The 13,548-nt window shown below is 46.2% G+C and overlaps 4 protein-coding genes across 4 annotated transcripts in view; all 4 read left to right on the top strand.

Moving 5' to 3' along the window:
* Positions 1-1,281, top strand: part of LOC109528015 (uncharacterized) — a 3,233-nt gene extending 1,952 nt beyond the window's left edge. The window contains exons 4-5 of the mRNA XM_019890282.1: positions 215-337; positions 508-1,281. Of these exons, the coding sequence (XP_019745841.1) occupies positions 215-337; positions 508-645 (261 nt within the window). The 3' untranslated portion in view covers positions 646-1,281. The remainder of the gene's footprint in view (positions 1-214; positions 338-507) is intronic.
* Positions 1-11,238, top strand: part of LOC109527983 (zinc finger protein 271-like) — a 16,765-nt gene extending 5,527 nt beyond the window's left edge. Inside the window, 7 exon segments of the mRNA XM_019890231.1 lie at positions 1,453-1,760; positions 1,762-1,853; positions 2,045-2,081; positions 2,797-2,998; positions 3,945-4,140; positions 5,113-5,831; positions 11,129-11,238. Of these exon segments, the coding sequence (XP_019745790.1) occupies positions 1,453-1,760; positions 1,762-1,853; positions 2,045-2,081; positions 2,797-2,998; positions 3,945-4,140; positions 5,113-5,788 (1,511 nt within the window). The 3' untranslated portion in view covers positions 5,789-5,831; positions 11,129-11,238.
* Positions 7,297-10,303, top strand: LOC109528013 (major histocompatibility complex class I-related gene protein-like). The gene is made up of 8 exons (XM_019890279.1): positions 7,297-7,614; positions 8,026-8,292; positions 8,528-8,809; positions 9,212-9,520; positions 9,591-9,698; positions 9,787-9,804; positions 9,881-10,031; positions 10,161-10,303. Exons 1-7 carry the CDS (start codon positions 7,551-7,553, stop codon positions 10,009-10,011), a joined length of 1,179 nt encoding a protein of 392 aa, XP_019745838.1. The 5' UTR covers positions 7,297-7,550; the 3' UTR covers positions 10,012-10,031; positions 10,161-10,303.
* A 1,611-nt stretch (positions 11,239-12,849) lies between the features above and the next one.
* LOC109527982 (major histocompatibility complex class I-related gene protein-like) overlaps positions 12,850-13,548 on the top strand; it is a 4,018-nt gene continuing 3,319 nt past the window's right edge. The window contains exon 1 of the mRNA XM_019890230.1: positions 12,850-12,977. Within this exon, the coding sequence (XP_019745789.1) occupies positions 12,914-12,977 (64 nt within the window). The 5' untranslated portion in view covers positions 12,850-12,913. The remainder of the gene's footprint in view (positions 12,978-13,548) is intronic.

The raw sequence follows: 13,548 nt of genomic DNA, 5'->3' as shown, positions 1-13,548 counted from the left end.
AAAAGGCGTGGCAGACGAACCCACCAGGGAAGAGGGCCTCATAATTCAGAGAGTAAATTCTGATCTGCTTTTCATTTAAAAAAAAAAAAAAATTTGGGGGGCGGGGGGTCATAATATGAATTTGGTGTTGCGATTCCCTTCTTCCAAGGCGTCCTCCAAAACACGATTGCATGGTCGGCCAGCGCCAATCGCCTCGGACAGTGACGTGGACGACCCCGTGCCGTCCACCAGCGCCGTGTGTGGCCGCAGGCGAGCGCAGGCGGGCAGCAGGCCGAGCGGCCGGGCCGGGCGAGACGTCGCCGCTGTCCCCGGCGACGCCAATGAGCTGCTTTCGCAGGTGACGCAGCTTTGTACCTTTTGGGAATCTTTTCTTTCCGCAAAGCCGCATTTGTTCAACGGTCGGCCCATCGGTGGAATCTTTTAGCGTCACGCCAACTTCCGCTGGTGGTCATTCCTCCTGCTCAGTTTTGAACAAACGCTGATGCGCGTTATTTTTTTCTCTTACAGCTTTTGAGCAGAGCTGATCAAGCAGCGCAGCGGAGAATCGGACACACCGCGGCCCTCCCGAGCCATGAGGCGGAAGTCAAGCGTTTCACCCAGTATCTGAAGGCTCTCATGATGAACGTTCCGGAAGGCCAGACTTGAAAAGGACTCCAGCCAGTAGGTGCCGATCCCTCTTACGCTGGACTTTGGCGGTCGACGCTGCCCTCAGCAGCAGCGACCCGCTCAGCAGCAGGACCTTCCTCCGCCGCCGTACTCCGCCGCTACATACGAGTGAGCCTGCGGTCAGAATCGGCCGCCATTGCCGCCGCGACGTTCTCCCCCCTGACTTCGGTCTGTGCTTTCAACAGGAGTCTGAGTTCACTGCTGAATTTTTCAGGAAGCAAATCCCTGCCCGGCACACCCGACCACCACGAGATTCATAGAGACTGAATAGTTGATTGCATTGTTTCTTTTTTGTAAATTCCATTTTCCACTTTTGTTTTGACAATTCTTTTGGTTGTTTTTATGGAGAAACAACAAGACAATTGTTTTCATCACAGTATTCTTGTCTTTTTTTTAATCGTCTATAAAATATCAGTCTGACATCATCTCAGTTTATAAATATGGAGGTAACTGCATTTAAATTGCAGGTAAAAGGTAGGAAAGTTTTTACTTGGCGTTGATTCCTTCTTGTGCCCTGTATCAGATGGCAGGAAACAAATCAATCCAAGCAAAATATCAGTTAATCTCTAAATTTTTTTTCTGTAATTTTTTGAAAAAAAATAGGGGGAAAAAATTCTCTATGAGTTCCGTCATCGATTTATCTTGTCGATTAATTCTTGCAGCTCTACTTCATTTAAAGTACTTTTCCCTCTAGTTTGGAGGCGAGGTCAGTCCCTTGCGGATGACCGAATCGCTGAAGATCATCCGAGTGTTAAAATAAAAGATTGTCTGTCTCTTGTTCATCAGATCACGGCGACGTCCGTGCGATGAGCCAAGGAGACCCTGAAGAGCGGAGTGGTTACCGCATGAGAACACATGAACTCGACGACCACTTGGATCAACTCATGCAAACCCAAAATGGTGACGAGACCAATTTTAAGCTCCCGAATGATGGCAATTGGACCTGCTCCGAGTGCGGAGAAACTTTCAGTCAGCGTTCCAGTCTGAAAAGCCACGCATCATGTCACGCCGGCGACAAGCCGCTCAGCTGCTGGTTTTGCGCCCGCGTATTCAAACATCGCTCCGCGTTAGAGAGGCACACTCGCATCCACATGGGGGGAGAAACCTTTCAGCTGCTCTCTCTGTGGCAGCACCTTCAGCTGCCGCACTGGCCTGGATGACCACATGAGGATCCACACGGGCGACTAGCCCGTGTGGATACATCCTGTTGCTCTGTCAAACTAAATTTTAAACTCAAAGAATTCCTCATAGTTTACGTTTCACTAGCCTGTTGCAAACACACAATTCAAAACACCACTGACGAGCTAACGAAGAACACTACTCAAAGGCATAGATTCTTGATCCTCTCCAGAAATGACTACCGGTAATATACCTGCAGCTTACTGAGGACCGTCTCCATGGACATCTGTTTTTCTGTATGATCCTGCCCCCAGGCATGGAAGGAGCAGCACAGTGTTCAATGAAATGAAGCAAAAAAAAAAAAAAGTGGCAAAAACAATTTCATGGCATTCTATTTAGTTACAGGACGTCATTAATGTATGCTTTTATAGAGTGCAAACTAATGAAGTGCTATTTACAGTATTTTTGTGTACATTTTTCATTTATCTCAACACTAGACTGGAAGTCGAAACAAATCGAATATATACAAATTCTAATATGTGGACGTGTTAATCATAAGCACGTGTAGTTTTAACCTTCAATTAATACCCTGTCAAAGCCTATTATGACTTCTAAGATATTGAAGACTCGAGGGAAACAACCGCCGGTAAGCAGCAAAGACCATTCGCGCCATCTTCTGTTGAGCTGCTCACCGCTCCGATGCGCTAGGTGGCAGTATGAATCCTACAAGTCATTTTCAACAACAGCAAAAGAACATCCAACTGAGATTTCTTTTCTTTGTTTAGACATAGCAAGAAGCATGTCGATGACCCGCGAGCTCCAAATTGTCACGATTGTTAATATTTCATCTATCTGCTTATGTGGCCTTAACAACTAAGCAGACGCCGGATTTTAGTCCGCTCCGAGTTGCTCCAAAAGTGGAGGTTGTGCTCGTTAGCTTAGCCTGCTAGCTGATAAGTGGCCAATTCCGGAAGTTAGCTTCAGAAGCCAGCTGAGCCGAGCGAAAAGTAGTTTTGTTTGGAAATGTGCAAAGTCCAGATGTTGAAAGCCTTGGTGAACGAGCGACTAAATGCCGCCGTGGAAGAAATCTTTGGATTGTTCGAAAGGACCCTCGTCGAATACGAGGAGGAACTTTGTCGATCCAAAGACGTGATTGAGCGACAACGTCAACTGCTGAATGCACGCGAACCTTCGGGACGCGTCGACGCCACAGGTTGCCACATTTACTCGTCTCACATGCTCGCTCACACGCTTATGGTTTCGGTCAGGGTAGGCAGCCGCAACTCACAAAATGATGTGCAGACATTTCACCACCAAGCTCGCAAGGGAATATAATCGGACCTCCTTTAAACATGGTCACAAATCCGACTGCTGAGTGATTCGGTAATTTTTGAACCACATCCTGTTCTCTAAGACTGATCTGAAGTCGCCATTGTTTGACATATGAGCATTTCCGAAACAGTGCACTTTTCTGTCCCTTTCGGTGACTCGCCCAGTCTCCTTGGTTGGTTATCGGTTATTAAATCTCCTATCTCCTCGATCCTTGGACTGCAAATTTGGACAAAGCAAAGAGATTCTCAACTGTCGCAAAGAAGCTGCGTGACAAAAATGATTGTTTGTGTCTTTAAAAATGGACGTTTGTGGGGGAACATTTTTGTGTGATAGCGCCTCTGGAAATTCGGGTCACAAAACGGCTTCAAATTAGAGTAAAACAATATCACTTGATAATTTTCCAAGAACAGGTTTCGTCTGATTGAATGCCAAGTTTCAGTCCAAAATCTCCACCAATAAGCCAGTACAGGTCAAAATTCTGAGAAGGTTCCACTCTTAACGCATCAAAATTGCCCCAATAATTTCACATTAATCGTTTCAATGGACATTTTTTTTCTTGCGGGAAGTGTAATGGGTCGCTTTTTTTCCTGGACTCAAACTTTGTGTTTTTGTCATTCCATCATGACTTTGTTTCAAATTTATAAATTAGTTTGCTATACAAGTAATTTGAGTTCCAAGCTTGGTAATGGATTTGATTAAGCATGCAATTCAAGGTACCCATTATGATTCGAACTTTTCTAACAAAAAGGAAGTGTTCATATGGTCCAAAATGTAGGTGCGAGAGTGACTGTCTGATGTTTCGTGCTTTTTGTCTTTGTCTCCTACAGACGTCCAGTCAAGTCAAGAAGATGTTCCTCCTGAGGAGGAGGCTGAGCCTTCCCGGGTCAAAGAGGAGGAGGAGGACGAGCCAGAGTCCCCCCACCTTACACACGAAGGGGGTGAGATTCTGCTCGAGGCGGAGATCACCAAGTTCCATGTGAAGAGTGAAGACGAAGAAGACGAGGCTCAGTGGTCACATCTTAGGTAGGCTTGTAAAATGCTGGCAAAATTTCCATGGAAATTTCCAAACCATAAATCAAGAATTCAAAAAATTGAAGATTGGCCCCTGAGGGACAACTTTAATGCAGTGAAATTCCCGCGGGAGGAACGAAGCCCTGTTGTGAAGAGCAAAAATCCACAAACATTTGCTGCCCCCCCCCCCCAAGAGATTTTTTTTAGTTGCTTTCAGGTGCCACAAAATGGCAGCAAAACATTTCCAACGGATAGGATCATCAAGTATCAACACCATAGCTCAAGAATGCACACGATCAAATCCACGTTGCATGTTGAAACAAGTTGTTTGTTACACTCTCATCTTGCCACCAGACGACACCATCTCTCAAATTGTGCAATGACAATTTACGGAAACGGGATCAGTGCTTACCTGTGTTGTCTTTTCTGCAGGAAGACAACCGAATTTAAGCTGAAAGAACTTTTTGCCTTTTTTTTTTCATGCACAAATTGTAAATCTTCAGCTTCTCTGGGCTTTTCTTCTGGCCTTTTTTAGTGCAGTTGTGAGCGGCACAAAAAATGGATGGATAGATAGTTTGTCACAAAACAACAGGTTGGAAAGGAAGAGGTGAGCTAAATAGTTCACATGGTTTTTAAGCCTTGTTGCTCGCGGGAAAATCCAGTTGGAGTGGATGAAATGGATATATTGATGTGCTTCATTTTTATTCCACAAATAAAATATTATTCATTATCTCCTATTTTAAACTAATGGGCACACACAACATATTTAAAAAATGTTTGCGTTCCCCTGAAATAATGGCTGCTGACAAACAGCATCGATATTTGCAAAAATGTGAACATTGATCGAGGCTCATATATATATATTCAAACAAACAAAAAGATTTTCCGCATCTAAAAGGAAATTTTTGATTTTGGTTGTCAGGCGGTCAACTTCCGATGGAATTTTACAGGAAAATCTCCTTCTCTTTGCCACCCTAAACTCAGGACCGAAGGCGAGGAAACCCGACGCCACGGGCACTCTTCCCCGGCGTCGGACTGCGAGGAGGACACGGCGTCGGACTGCGACGAGACGGACGACAGCGAGGAAAGGGCCCGAGCGTCCGAGGGCGTCCTCGCGTCCGAAGGCAACAAAACCTTCGTCTGCTCCTTCTGCAGTAAAAGCTTCAGCCGCAAGGACAGCTTCATCCGACACATCCGAGGCCACACGGACGAGAAGCCCTTCGCCTGCTCCATGTGCAGCAAAAGCTTCAAGTACCGCTACGAGATCAGCCGCCACATGAAAATCCACACGGGGGAGAAACCCTTCAGCTGTTCCGTCTGCGGCAAGACCTTCGGCCGCCGCGAGCACTTGCTGTCGCACATGCGGAGTCACACGGGGGAGAAACCCTTCGGCTGCTCCGTGTGCGGCCGAGGCTTCAGCCAGCGGTCGCACTTGGCGACGCACTCCCGAACGCACACCGGCGTCAAGCCCTTCTCGTGCGCCGTGTGCGGGAACAGGTTCTCCCTCAAGTGCGTTTTGATCGCACACATGAGGACGCACACGGGCGAGAAGCCCTTCACGTGCTCCGTGTGCGGGAACAAGTTCACTCGCAAGCGCAATTTGTTGATGCACATGAGGAGACACACGGGTGAAAAAAGTAGTCCCATGCTGTGCGCGTGATGGGAGGAGTGCACTGGAACTTGAGAGTTTGGGATTGGCAAACATTTTGGGAGCAGCGACAGATTTTTTTTTTTTTCCAGGATCATCTCCTTCCAGAATTGCCCATTAAAAGTCATCACAATGAATTTTTTTTTTTAAACCGCTGGAATTCAAAAGTTGCACATTTTAGACAAAAGCATGCAGGAATGTTATGATATAATCAGTTGAAACGTTATGGGGATGGAAACTCTCCATTGGAATTCATGGGCAAGCTTTGTTTCCATATTTAAATGTTTATTTTTGAAAGGATCCCACATAATGACTCACTCCAAGCTGCAGTTGGTAGTTGAAGAGCTGATGCGTCAATTTACCAAAGCAACAGTGACGTTTGCTCTTCTTCCTTTCTGTACATACACTACACAAAGTAAATCAATATGCTCTTTTAACATGTCGACATCCCCAAATAAAAGCAGCTTCTTTGTTCCAGAGTGTGAATGTGAGAGTCTTTTTTTTTTTTTTTTTTTTTTTTTTTTACCCGTTACATATAAATGGGCACAAATTCATTTGTAAATGAAATGCTCACGAAAAAAGGAACGTATTGGAGGGAGGGTGTCAATTTGGAATGAGCCAAATGCGGTCAGGTATCCAGCAGGTGGTGCTGTGCCCACAAAAGCACATTTTGTTGAATGCAGAGTTGATCCTTTCATTTATTCATTCATTCATTCATTTTCTACAACTGATCCGAGGCCGGGTCGAAGGGGCAGCAACTTTAGCAGGGAAGCCCAGACTTCCCTCTCCCCAGCCACTTCTTCCAGCTCTTCTCGGGGGATCCCGAAGCGTTCCCAGGTGACAGTCTCTCCAGCGTGTCCTGGGTCATCCCCGTGGGCCTCCTGCCGGTGGGACATGCCCTGTACACCGGTGTTCAGAAGGCATCCTAATCAGAAGCCCGAGCCACCTCATCTGGATCCTCTCAACATGGAGGAGTAGCGACTCGACTCTGAGCTCCTCCCCAATGACCGAGCTTCTCACCTTATCTCTAAGGGAGGGCCCGGACACCCTGCGGAGAAAACTCATATCAGCCGCTTGTATCTGGGATCTCGTTATTTCATAGGTGAGGCTTGGAATTTGGATTCTTTTGTCACCTTTATGTGCATAAATGTGAAAATTTTTCTGTTAATGGGTCTAATTTCTGACGTGCTCATTTTTAAACTCGATGGATGAGCAATTTTTTTTCTTTATACTGTATTCATATATGAGGAGTTTAGCTTAACTCTTGGTCGTTACTGTATTTATATATGAAAAAGTTACATTTTTCATGCTCATATTTTTCTTTTGTCCTCTTGGGGATGGGGGGGAGGGTGATGGTGCTTGCGGGGATCCAAGGCGTCGACAAACGCCCCCGGTTGTCACGTGATTTCGCCGAACGACACAAGCCCTTCCCTCTTGACATGACGTCACCCAAACAGCAAAAGCAAACGCGCCGCGCTTCCATCCACAAGCTAGACTAAAAGATGCTCTTACGCACGCTTGACTTCATTCATCAAGAAAATATTAGCCACCGGATTCAAACGCACGCATTTTTTTGGGGGGAGACTTTGACTGAAAACATGAACAAGCGCACAACTGTGTGAAAGGCACGCAGTTGGCAGTGACTTTGAAGGCGTGCTGAGTGACGTCATGACATTTTTTGTCTGGAATGCGGAAGTATACGGTGCGCGTTTCCCTGTTTGCGGTTGTTGGGGCTTCGAGGACGAGTTGATGTCATGATAGAAACCTGCGAAACATGTGGAAGATGAAATTGTTGCCGCTGTTTGTGGTGGCTGTGCAATTCCGCAGCGTGACGCCTGGTAAGTGCGCAACTTGCACTTTGCAACTCGGTTCTATCAATCGTCTGCAAATCATTCATAGTGACGCCCTTTGCCGGAATTCGGCGACACTTTATGTTCGTTCACTCCAACGCTCCATCCTCTTGAACTGAAATAAGACAAGAGTATGATATTCAATGATTTCCACTGCGATGTGTTTTCGACAGAAATACTCACCTAAAATGACCAAAATCTTGTATGGTATTGATAATCGTTGTTTACCATTGAATTCAAAGGACCATAAAGTTATTTAAATGACTCCGCAAGACAAAATGTGTTTTGTATTAAAAAAAATTGCTGGAAGAATGTGATTGTGAAGTATACAAATGTTTCCGGATGCTACAATATTTTTTGGACATAAAACCGTCAGAATTTTTTTTCTTTTTCTTTCAGTGATTCACTCGCTCAAGTATTTCCAAACAACGTCCTCTGAAATTCCGAACTTCCCAGACTACTTGGTGGTTGGTCATGTTAACGATGTTCCGATTTCACACTACGACAGCAAGAACAGGAAATTTGAAGCCAAACATGAATGGATGAACAAAATGGAAACGGATGTTGCACACTACTGGGAGAGACTGACCCAGTACAATATTGACATTGAACAGACCTTCAAAGTCAACTTTGAAATTGCTAAAGAGCGCTTCAACCAAACTGGGGGTTTGTTGACCATCAGCTTTCCACTCTTCATGTCGATTTCATGCACTCTTACACTTTTTTAGGACTGATTTATTTATATAGTATATATTTATTATTTTTCAAAAATATGTATTTATATTTTTATTATTATATATGTTATTTATATATTTATTTTTAATATTTATTTTATGTATTTATTTATAATTATTATTTTACCGTCTTGTGGGTGTGCTCGCGCGTGTGCATGATGTCTCAGGTGTTCACATGATCCAAGTGATGACTGGCTGCGAATGGGACGATGAGACGGACGAGGTGGTGGACGGTTGGGAACACCTCAGTTACGACGGAGAAGACTTCCTGTCGTTTGAGTTGCAGACGCAGAGATGGATCGCAATCCAGCAACAAGCTTTCGACACCAAACACAAGTGGGACCAATTGGACAACCTTAATCAATACTGGAAGCATTACATAACAGAGATCTGTCCTCACTGGTTGAAGAAGCTTATGAGCCACGGGGGGGACTTCCTCATGAGAACAGGTACGATCACGTCACAGTTTACAGCCTCTCATCATTCTCTTTTACTCTTCTCAGTCCATTGTTTCCAGTTGTTGAAGTGAGGGCGGGAGAGGGGAGAAGCGGCAGTGAAACAGGCCAAAATGACAAGAAATCATTTGCTTAGGAGGGAGCGTTTTTGGATTAACATTGCTACACTCTCAAGTATTTGCCCAGATTAGTCTCGAGGAAAAAAAAATATTTGAGCTAAAATGACAGTTTGTTTGTATTTCGCCAAGCTATCGCCGCATGCCTGGTGGAATACCTCAAGATCCGTTGAATGCTGTTTACGCTTTAAGCTGTGATTTTGACACGGTCTCTTCAACTTGCATTCTTTTCATCTTTGGGCTTCTTGTACGTTCTCCGCATGGCGGACTTTGCGCGCAGAGCTCCCGGTGATGTCCCTGCTGCAGAAGACGCCGTCGTCTCCGATCACCTGCCACGTGACGGGTTTCTACCCCTACAAAGCCGCCCTTTTCTGGAGGAAGGACGGCGCGGACCTCCACGAGGACGTGGAGATGGGAGAGACCCTCCCCAACCACGACGGAACCTTCCAGATGACGGCCCACCTGAAAGCGGAGCTGCCGGCCGACGCGGAGGACCGCTACGAATGCGTCTTCCAGCTGTCCGGCGTCGAGGGCGACATGGTCACCAAGCTGGACAGAAGACTCATCCTGAGCAACGAGCGCGACCGAGGTGAGCCAGCCGGTACGCCAACCCGGCCCGACGTCTTCCTTCTCAACGTCTTCGTCTTTCTCTCGTCCAGAGGAAGAAATCAGGAAGATGACGCTGGCCGTGGCGATCCCCGTGGCGCTCCTCGTTCTGCTGGCGCTGCTGCTCGTGGTCCTCGTCAAGCTTCACAAAAGCAAACGAGGTGAGGGACGCAAATGCGCGTCTGGTCGGCAAGACTTGGCACCAAAACAAACTGCAACTTGCCTCCTCTTTTTTTTTCTTCCTTGCAGCCAACTACACGGCAGCGTGTAAGTAAAACGACGCCTGTTTTCGTGCCGCCGCAAATGAGCGTTGAAGCACAAACGCTGCGTTTGCGCCCCGCAGCTGTTGACGGCGATTCCGAGCTGACTCCAAGGCCTCCTTCTGAGCCCGATTCTGATCCCACTTTAAAGTCCGTTTCCGAGGCAGGTTCCGAACCCGCCTCAGAGTCCGCTTCCGAGCCCGCTTCCGCGTGAGACGCAGCAGCCGTCACACGGTGAGTTAACCGACGCGGACTCTGCGTGGTCGTCAATCGTTCGAGGTCGATTCATGTGCGCTCGTCTTCCTCCAGAATGGCTTTCACGTCAACAGTTCGCCCTGTCCATTTTAACCTTTGTCAAAACAGGACGACTTCTTCTTGGCTCTCGACGAAGACGGATACTTTTTACTGCTCCCTCCCGCCCTCATCATCCCTGCTTGCTGATTTGTTTTTGCGCGGTCTTGCATCAAAACGATCATTCATGGAGAAGTTGACGGGTCGCCTCGAGGATTTGATCGCCGATTCAGCTGATTTGGCGCCCATTTGAGCGCTCCAGGCTGACTGAAATTAGTGTCAGTCTGTTGCCAAAGCAACCGTTATTTTGGACTCTTATCTCCTGGATGTAAATGCTGCTGGGCGCTGGAGGCCCCCCCGCCCCCTTTAATTCTCCTGTGCGTTGTCACTGAGCCAGCGAGGTCATCTCCATGGCAACGAGACGATGTGTCGGTGTGTCAGCTGGGACCGAGGGCAGAGGGTTGCGCGCGCGCACGCTCTCCTCGCCACAATAAGAGTCCAGGTGTGCCGTGGACGTGCTGGACTTGAAAGGCCGCTGTCGCCGTGCAGTGTGTCTGGGGTGTTATCTGTGCCCCCCCGCCAAGCCCCCTCCGTTACCCCATGTGCAAGTATTTTGAGTCGTGTCGTTTACTGTATGTCTTTGAATCACGTGGCTGTCGCAGAGGGTTTTTCGAAAATCCCCCGCTGTGCCCTCCCGTGTGGAACCAAAGCTAGGGAATTTTTATGTATTTATTTCCCCCCCCTCAGCGTTCCTTTGTTTTCTTTTTCATCCGGGTAAACTTGAGCGCTACTTGTCTGACGACCCGACAGACTCTCTCTTCTGTCCCCCACCACCCTGTTTTTTTTTTTTTTTATGTCCATTGGACATAAAAGTGAATGCCGTTGCTCTGTACTCATAACATGTGCAATGCCAAAAAATGTGATTTGAGACAATGTCATTTCGGAAACTTCGCAGTCGCTCACATGAATGCCAATCCAATGTGTTCTCCTTGTTGGCGTGGCGTCGAGGATTGTTCACCTCGCGCCAGGAAACTTGGAACTTTTCCACTTTCTGTTTCAAGCGCTCGGACGTATCCGATTGTGGACAAAACGCATTTCTTTTCATGGGCTGTCAAATTCTACGTTGACGCATTTCACGGGGACGCGGTGAAGTGACATTTGACAGAACTGAACTTTCAAGACCCGTCGCATACTTTGTTCTCTGATTATAATCGCTGAAGCAAGCAAAAGAAAGAGGGCTCTCTTTTTTCACTGTGAAGATGTTTCATAAATCATCAACATTTTCTGACCAACCAGTCATGGAATTATGATCAATTCCTGTTTTAATGTCAATTTGAAATCTTGTCCTGTTTTGGAATAAAGGCACAGAAATTAAAACGTTTTTTTACCCGTTAATGAATCCCCCAAATAAAAGTCATCACTATGAATTTTTTTGTTAAACCGCTGGAATTCAAAAGTTGCACAATTTAGACAAAAGCATGCAGGAATGTTATGATGTAATCAGTTGAAACGTTCCGGGGATGGAAACTCTCCATTGGAATTCATGGGCAAGCTTTGTTTCCATATTTACATTTTTGAAAGGATCCCACATTATGTCTTACTCCAAGCTGCAGATGGTCGTTGAAGATCTGGTGCATCAATTGAACCGAAGTGACGGCGACGTTTGCTCTTCTTCCTTTCTGTACATACACTACACACAGTAAATAAAAATGCTGTTTTAACATATCTACATCCTGTTGGGGGAAAGTGGCCTTCTGTCCTCCGCGTGTTCGTTGAATTTCGGACGAGGAGGCTATTGATTATCCAAATACAGGCCGGAGTCGATGAACAGTTTCTTCGAAGCTTTTAATAACAGAATATTCCGGGCACCCGCGGTTTACAGACAATGACTGCGGTGGTCATGAGTGCGAAGCAGGAAGGGATTCATGACTAAATATGAGCAGAATACAGACTTCATTCCACAAATAAAAGCAGCTTCTTTTTTCCAGAGTGTGAATGTGAGAGTCCTTTTTTTTTACCCGTTACATATAAATGGGCACAAATTCAGTTGTAAATGAAATGCTCACGAAAAAAGTAGTGGAGGGAAGGTTTCAATTTGGAAGGAGCCGAATGCGGTCAGGTATGCAGCAGGTGGCGCTGTGCCCAGAAAATGCCCATTTTATTGAATGCGGAGTTGATTGTTTTGTCACCTTAATGTGCACAAATGTCAAAATGTTTCTGTGAATGGATCTCATTTCTGACGTGCTCATTTTTAAACTCGATAGATGATCAATTTTTTTCTTTATTCATATATGAGGAGTTTAGCTTAAGTCTTGGTAATTATTCATAAATGAATAAGTTACATATTTCATGATTATATTTTTTTCTTTTGTCCTCTGGGGTGGGGGCATGGTACATGGGGGCACCCAAGGCGTCTCGAAACGCCCCTGATTGTCACGTGATTTCGCGGAACGTCACAAGCTTTTCCCTCTTCACGTGACGTCACCCAAACAGCGAGCGCAAACACGTCGCTCTTCCATCCGCAAGCTTGACAAAAAGATGCTCTTACGCACACTTGACTTCATTCATCAAGAAAATATTAGCCACCGAATTCAAACGCACTCAGTTTTTTTTTTTTTGGGGGGAATTTGAATGGAAACATAAACAAGCGCACAACTGTGTTAAAGGCACGCAGTTGGCAGTGACTTTGAGGGCGTGCGCTAAGTGACGTCATGACATTTTATGGCTTGAACGGGGGAGTATCCGGTGAGCGTTTTGCTTGTTTGCCGTCGTTCGACGTCGGGCAATCGAGGACAAGTTGGGCTCTCGACAGAAACCAGCGAAACATGTGGAAGATGAACTTGTTGCCGCTGTTTGTGGTGGCTGTGCAATTCCGCAGCGTGACGCCTGGTAAGTGCGCAACTTGCACTTTGCAACTCGGTTCTCTCAATCGTCTGCAAATCATTCATTTTGACGCCCTTTGCCGGAATTCGGCGACACTTTATGTTCGTTCACTCCAACACTCCACCCTCTCTTCTACCGAAATAAGACAAGAGTATGACTGTATATTAAATCAGGGGTACCCAAACATTTGTGACCGAAAATCGACCTTTTCGATCAAGCAACCTTCCGAGATCGACCCCGTTACCGCGCGTGTACGTACACACGCACGCCATGAATAGCAACAGCCTGACGCTGAGGCATGCGACGCACTTTTGCAGCCTGTTCGCTGTCGTAGCTCGCACGTACCGTTTAAAGTGCTTCCCTAGGCCCTCGAGATTCCTATTCTTTGCCCGTGCCCTCGGTGAATTGTACACGAAACAAACTCTGAATGAGAATAATGATAACGATAAAAGATAGAGCGCAACAGCTCCGATCATATATCATGAATAAACATGCGTGAAAACCTGTACAGTTCTTTTTCTGAAACATTTATTTATTTTGTGCATGCAACACTTTGTTTTTTTTTCTTCTCTACCCG

This window comes from Hippocampus comes, unplaced genomic scaffold, assembly GCF_001891065.2.
Source record: "Hippocampus comes isolate QL1 unplaced genomic scaffold, H_comes_QL1_v1.1 scaffold71, whole genome shotgun sequence".
Taxonomy (NCBI): domain Eukaryota; kingdom Metazoa; phylum Chordata; class Actinopteri; order Syngnathiformes; family Syngnathidae; genus Hippocampus; species Hippocampus comes.
Note: the sequence above shows the minus strand (reverse complement) of the source record. Positions and strands in the feature narration are given on the sequence as shown.